At 37.1% G+C, this 7,475-nt stretch overlaps 1 protein-coding gene across 1 annotated transcript; it reads left to right on the forward strand.

The window, feature by feature from the left end:
• The first annotated feature begins 1,119 nt into the window (after window positions 1-1,119).
• Atf6 (bZIP_ATF6 domain-containing protein ATf6) lies at window positions 1,120-6,116 on the forward strand. Its single transcript, XM_002049979.4, has 3 exons — window positions 1,120-1,279; window positions 2,116-3,350; window positions 4,585-6,116. The coding sequence occupies exons 1-3, from the start codon at window positions 1,255-1,257 to the stop codon at window positions 5,962-5,964; spliced, it is 2,640 nt and encodes an 879-aa protein (XP_002050015.2). The 5' UTR covers window positions 1,120-1,254; the 3' UTR covers window positions 5,965-6,116.
• Window positions 6,117-7,475: the final 1,359 nt, after the last annotated feature.

Raw genomic sequence — 7,475 nt, forward strand, 5'->3', positions numbered from 1 at the left:
GTTCACATAAATCGGTCAAATCTCAACCGATTTTCATGAGGCTTGGTTTTTTGTCCATGGTTTTCCCTCTATAATAATCTGGCATTCAAACCTGACTTCATATTTTTTAGTCGAAATTCATGTCAAAATCTTACCCATTTAATTCGAATATAGACATAAGTCAAAATTTCCCGTTCACATAAATCGGTCAAATCTCAACCGATTTTCATGAGGCTTGGTTTTTTGTCCATGGTTTTCCCTCTATAATAATCTGGCATTTAAACCTGACTTCATATTTTTTGGCTGAAATTCATGTCAAAATCTTACCCATTAAATTCGAATATAGACATAAGTCAAAATTTCCCGTTCACATAAATCGGTCAAATATCAACCGATTTTCATGAGGCTTGGTTTTTTGTCCATGGTTTTCCCTCTATAATAATCTGTCATTTAAACCTGACTTCATATTTTTTGGCCGAAATTCATGTCAAAATCATTCAATAGGATTCGAATATAGACATAAGTCAACACTTCCCGTTCACATAAATCGGTCAAATCTCAACCGATTTTCATGAGGTTTGGTTTTTTGTCCATGGTTTTCCCTCTATAATAATCTGGCATTCAAACCTGACTTCATATTTTTTAGTCGAAATTCATATGAAAATCTTACCCATTAAATTCGAATATAGACATAAGTCAAAATTTCCCGTTCACATAAATGGTTCAAATCTCAACCGATTTTCATGAGGCTTGGTTTTTTGTCCATGGTTTTCCCTCTATAATAATCTAGCATTCAAATCTGACTTCATATTTTTTAGTCGAAATTCAAGTCAAAATCGATCTACCTATTTTGAGTATATTAACAAAATGTTTTGTGGTGTACGCTATGCAGTTTTTTATGCTGGCTTTCGAATTTCGCGACTGTAAGCAAAAACTAAACATAAATATAGAACATGTAAGAATAATAAGCGATTTTTGTTAATGAACCATCTATAATAAACACAAACATGAATCAATTGGATATGGACGTAACCAAAGTGGAAACATTTTCGTTAGGCGTCTTAATGACAATGACATATAAGCTACCATCGATAGCATCGATAATTCTTATTCGATATTTTTACAGCTATAATACCATCAATATTCCCATTTTGCTTTCGTCAACAATTTGGTTGTATGGGGATTCGGTTCATTAAAAGCAAATATTGGCCGTAAATTAGGTATGGGTGAAAAAAACTAATTGAAAGATAAGAATTTGTAATAATCGTCAATGAAATGGACGTGGACGAGTGCTTTTATGGTAAGTTTTTTATAACAATTAAAATATGGAATATGGCTGGAACGTACATGCGTGTATAAACGCATCGTATATCAATTGTTTATAACTAATCAATAAACAATTAGGCTTGTTCAAGTTATAGGCGGCAGACACTATTCAAAATGTTCAGCATATGCACACAAACATGCTTGGCTTACACCATGAAGCCGAACGGTACCCTTCCGCATTTATTAGCCGCTTACAAATAGGCCAACTTTGCTACCATCGACGCAACCTACATATTTCAAGAATAGCCCATTAAAACATACAAAGGGTTCATTTCATTTACAACCCTCATCTTTAGCCATCTGTATAGAGTTTAACAGCAGTCTGTAGTACTTGAGTGTATAGTCTATACACAGTATACACATTACATTCTAATAAAGGCTTTGATCAGCATTTTACGCACGTAGGGAATGTTAAAATGTGTTCTTCGATCTTTAAAGGAGCTTATTAGTAGTATACGTTCCACTAGGTTTGGCTATATTATCTGAGTCGGGTATTCGAGTATATGCATATTCCAAGTTGTAAGTCAATTATTTGAACAGACCGTTAATAATGTTTTAAGAAATATATAAGGCTAAAAAATATTTGTTTACCTGGCCTTAGACTACACGATTCAGAACTATTAATATTATTATTAATTGACATACTTAGTTTTCTTGCATTGAATATGATCTATATAAATATGTGTGAGGTTGGTTTGGAAGAAAATCAGCAATTTAAAAGCTATTCAAAGCTATTTATCATATTTATAAATCAAGTCTTTTTATAGATATATATTGTTAACTTTATAAACTAATTTTTTTTTCTTTTAGACGAATTGTCGTCATTTATTTCGTCGCCCAATGACTACGACATAAATCATCATGATTTCGACGAGATCATAGGTTCGACGATGTCGCATCTAGATTCCTCGTTGGACCCTAATACATTTTTACCCCAAGCTCCGGAAACTTCATTACACAGTGACAATTTGTTCTCTGATTTATTTCCAACAATGCCAAATAGCCATCATGACTTGGAGCTCAATTTTAACAATAATTCGGCAGCTGGCACGCAAAATTGGACTGCAGCCTCATCAGTGGAAGCTGCCGAAAGCGGGACAAATTTAATGACATTTTGCAATGATACTACAGAAATTGAAAACATAACATGTGGTAATCTAATGGAGCACATACAAGATCGAGATACTCCATCTCCAACGGAAAGTTGTGCCAGTTTCAGTGGCAGTTCTACAAGTGGAGTGCACAGCGATACCTCAGATGCATGGCAGAATAGGCAACTAGACCAAAATCATATGCCGTCTACTTTACACAATGTTTCGCAGTTGCCAATGCCATATGTTCAAAGCTTTGCCATTAAAAATGATGACAGTATTCAAAAAAGTTTACAAAAGCCAGATCTTTTATCGTTGGCTTTTAATAATCAGGAATTAAAATCGAATTCTATAGCCAATACGGCAGTGGTTGCTCAGACTACTTTAGCGCCAAAAAAGGTTCCGGCCACAGTTCAAATTCCTGTTAATATGGATGAAAGCTTAGCTTCGAAACCGCAAAAACCCTGCCGAGACAAAATGCCAATAGAACATTCAACGGAAAGCATCGGAAAAACTAAAACTATATTCCTTTCCACGAATGACTACAAGGCACTCATGGATAAAATTAACTTGAATGGTTCTAAAGGTACTAAGATTAATGGAAGTGTCAAAACACAAATACCAAAAATCGTCGTGAAAGCTGGAAATGCTAAGGTAAAAGGCCAACATATGACGGATGGAACGAGTCCAACTAGTACACGCAGCTCCTCCAACTTGCATAAAAATCCGTATCATATACCACATTCCAATTGTAATCGTGACACCTCTATGGAGCCAGAACCCTTAAATTACATATTTAAGAGAACGATAGATGAGAAGATGTATAAAAAACAGCAACGCATGATTAAAAATCGTCAATCAGCTTCGTTGTCGCGACAGAAAAAAAAGGAATATGTCGTCTCGTTGGAGACCCGATTAACCAATCTTGAGAAAGAGAACTATACTCTTAAAGGGGTGAGTCACGAATTTTTATTTTGAAGACTTTAACGAGGAAAAAAAAATGTTAAATATTTTTCTGAAAATTCATTTTTACGTGTTTCACAATGTTCTAAAATGCACGTCTCTTAGATGAAACAAGTAAGAAAAAGTTTCGATTTTCGCACCGACCTCGATTTTGAAAAAAATCGTGATAGAAGGTCATATCTCCGCGCGGAGATATGACGTTCTAACGACATAACTCCGCGCGGAGCTATGTCGTTTTAGAACGTCGTATCTCCGCGCGGAGTTATGTCGTTAGAACGTCATATCTCATTGAAAAAGTTTCGATTTTCGCACCGACCTCGATTTTAAAAAAATCGTGATAGGAGGTCATATCTCCGCGTGGAGTTATGTCGTTTTGGAACGACATATCTCCGCGCGGAGTTATGTCGTTTTGGAACGACATATCTCCGCGCGGAGTTATGTCGTTTTGAAACGTCATATCTCCGCGCGGAGTTATGTCGTTTTGGAACGTCATATCTCATCGAAAAAGTTTCGATTTTCGCACCGACCTCGATCTTGGAAAAAACATGATTGTAACCCCTTGCCATTTTGTCGATTTGGGTAAAAATTTTGGATTTCCTTTTTTTGATGCCAATCGATAGAAATTGCAAAATCGGACAATTTTTGACGGAAATAGTCCAAAAAATCATCAAAAAGGTTGAATTTACAAACGAATCGGTTTTTTGTCAACAACATTTTTCAACCCATTGATGATTAATTTGTTTGAATGCCAATTGATGGTAGGGATCCGTACGCATTCAAAAAGGTATAATATTTTAAAATCAGACATTATTTACCCGAGATATAAAAAAAAAATTATCGAAATGTTTCAATTTTCGCACCGACCACGATTTTGAAAAAAATCGTGATGATTTGGAAGGTCATATCTCCGCGCGGAGTTATGTCGTTTTGGAACGTTATATCTCCGCGCGGAGCTATTACCCGAGATATTAAAAAAAAAAATCTTCGAAAAAGTTTCGACTTCGCACCGACCTCGATTTTGAAAAAAAAATTTTGTCGATTTGGGTCACTTCTGATGAAAAAAAAGAAAGTTAAATATATATAATAATATAATATATAAATATAATAATATAAATATAATAATATAAATATGCTGAACATTTATGTTTGCAAGGGTGTTTAACCTTCGGCATTCCGAAGAAATCTATACTTTCTTGTTTAATATGTTTAAATATTGTTTTTACAGGAAAATTTGTCGTTGCGAAACCAACTGGTCGCTTATGCCAAAACGTGCAAGTGCCGTAAAGGCAGTATGTGTGAATTTGTGTTGCATTCTTTAAACTCAACTTCTCGACCTGACCAGCACATAAAAATCGCTCCAAAACCAACTTCTAAAAGTTTTAAGCAGCATATGAATGCAGCTACAGTTAAAAAGAATATTGCCGTGCTTTTCGCAATGGCTTTCATGGTCACTCTGAATGCTGGAAATTTTCAATCATATTTAACTAACCAAAATCTTGACGCGGAGAGCACTGCTGTCGTGTCCGAATCGAATGTAAACGACCCAATTCCCATAAGTCGTCGTCTACTTTGGGTAGAATCTGAAGAGGAGTACAACGAGAAGCTAAACCAAAGCAATCGTCAGACAGAGGACTTGGTGATGCCGCCATTACATTTTCTACGTCCCACAAGTCGAAGTCATAATGTTACAAAAAATGAGCGATGGAATTCTACGGTCTCCTCTAGGTTTAATACAGGAAATGATCCGCCGCCTTTGAGTTACCCAAGTCCTACAAAATGTAATGGTGCTTGTGCTTCGTCAAACTCAAGTGACAACAATTCGGAATACTCTCGATTAGCATTTCAGTTAGAAAAACTAGCTAATGCCAGTGGGCACCTTAAATTGAGCATGAACACGAAATTTAACATTGACCGGGATAACTCACATGGATTTAAGTTTTCGACAGATTATTTGGAATTGCCTGATATGGAAAGACAACCTACAAGCCTAGGCAAACGTAAAAGTTTGTTAGGCTTTAAAGAGATACCAGATATTGAGCATAAGCAACGGAAAATGGATATACGCAATCTTAATAAAAGAAACACACTTAATGACAGTGAACCCATTCATCTTTTTAAGGGTATTAAACGACAAGACGATACCTTTTATGTGCTGTCATTTAATACAGATCACATACTATTATCGCCATCAACTTTCAATAAAAGTTCACGTCCAAAAATGTCGTTGTTGTTACCTACAGCTGAGCCGTCGCCAAATGGCGACATAATGATGATGCAAGTCGACTGTGAGGTATTCAATACTAAGGAACTTGAGCTTAAGTCGCACATGATACCTGCTGGACTGCGGCCAAATGTAACTAAGTGGCAAATTAAACCAAATCCCACTTCGAATGTCAACAACAAAACACTAAGCAATAGTAAGTTTAATGACACGGTTATGAAGCACGAAAAACCTCGTGTGCGCACATTCTTCATGGTTGGACCGAAAAATCAGGCAGCTGCAGCGGTGTCTCAGGAGAAGCCACGATTGGTAGAGCTTAACAAGAGCATGGCTAATATTAGCAAGGTACGCACTGCTGACTATGATCCTCGTTTACATGGCTAACCCACATATATTTCCTTAACTAAGTCTAGATTTCTACTTTATATTTCAAATGTTTTATGTATTGTATGTGTGAACCATTAAAAGTCTGCTGACAGATTGTAAAATATTTTACTTACAGTATAAACTAAATATATTTCAGATTTAAACATTTATATGTAACTGCAATTAATTTGCAGGTATTCTTTTGAAACAAATCTAAGGCAAATTTCATTAGTTATAATTGACGCACTCTTTTTCTTCCACTATTGCTGTGGCTTGCATAATTGTAACATTAATTTCTGAGGCTTTATTATGGTATAAAAAGAAAATTAAAGAAACTAATCAAAGCAGCGTTTTTTCAATACTGACTAAGAAATGAAGGTGTAGGCAAAAGGCGCATTTCCATGTTTAAAAAGGTAAATCCTTCATTTTTAACACAGTTAAGCTATTCAGTCAGTCACAGTTAAGATCTTTTATCGTTTCTTTGCTGCGATTAAGCAGTATGATCAATAAATGGGAAGTTATTTTAAGCTTTTATTATTGTCTTACAATAAATCTTTAATAAATAAGGTTGGTCTGCAAACGCAAAATCAAGCACATGAACTCCAGCACATATAACAAAGGAAGCAGCAACAATTGAGTTTTCTGTGGCTAAATAGTTGATCTCTGCCTTTTAAAGTTTTCGGCTGGCGCACGGGATTGCCCGTTATTCTTCACCGATCGTCTACGTAACCGCGCGTCTCTCATGGCCTTCTGCAGTGCAAAAACCGGGGCTGTCATCTTGACTTTATCCAACGCTGCCTCCTGTTTCGTACCCCAAGACACCGCTTTCCCTTTCTGCAATAGAGGGTTCATTGACTACATTATAGAAGAAAATATTGACAAGAACCACCAGCACCACAATGCTATTCTCAAATATTGCCGCAACTCAATGCAATTTGCCGGGGTGCTCAAATTTCATATTGCTAACACCTTTGTGGTCTTGTTACAGTACTGCTTACTATTAACCTTCGTTAACGTTCCAAAATGTGTTTTTTCTGGGATTGAATACGCATTGCACCGGTAATCCACGCTCATCCGCCACTCGGCACGCTGTGCGAACTTTGGGATGGCTCAAAGGCAACCGTTCGGATCAGTTCCCCCACCAGCTCGTCGATAACTCGTTGCATCGCCGGGTAACTAGCCTCGTTGCGAACTCCCACGGCCGTGTTTTTCCCCACGGCTCGTTCGCTTACCATTACGACTTCCGATGGAGTGCGAGAAAAATTACTTTGTCCGTAAGATTCACTCTACCTCGTTTCGCGCTACTGAGTGCTGCGGACCAGGAATCCCCGTATCCACGGTCTTTCGTCGAGACCACGTCCTCAGCTAGGTCTGCTGCTTTGCCGAGTAAGTGTCGTTGTTCAGTCATTCCAGCACTATTGGAGCCGGTGTGAAATAGTACGGAATGGTTTGCCTTATTTGTTTACAGTCCTTCCAATTGGGTCTGACACAACTGGTTTTATTGGCACCTGCTCAGAGTTTTGTTCTCT

This window comes from Drosophila virilis, chromosome 5, assembly GCF_030788295.1.
Source record: "Drosophila virilis strain 15010-1051.87 chromosome 5, Dvir_AGI_RSII-ME, whole genome shotgun sequence".
Lineage (NCBI taxonomy): Eukaryota > Metazoa > Arthropoda > Insecta > Diptera > Drosophilidae > Drosophila > Drosophila virilis.

What these genes read in the sequence shown, in the direction of transcription:
- Atf6 (XM_002049979.4), top strand. Translation starts at nt 1,255, where the DNA reads ATGGACGTGGACGAGTGCTTTTATG. An exon ending in CGTGGACGAGTGCTTTTATG is followed by an intron (nt 1,280 to 2,115) that starts GTAAGTTTTTTA and finishes TTTTTCTTTTAG; the next exon opens with ACGAATTGTCGTCATTTATT. An exon ending in AGAACTATACTCTTAAAGGG is followed by an intron (nt 3,351 to 4,584) that starts GTGAGTCACGAA and finishes TTGTTTTTACAG; the next exon opens with GAAAATTTGTCGTTGCGAAA.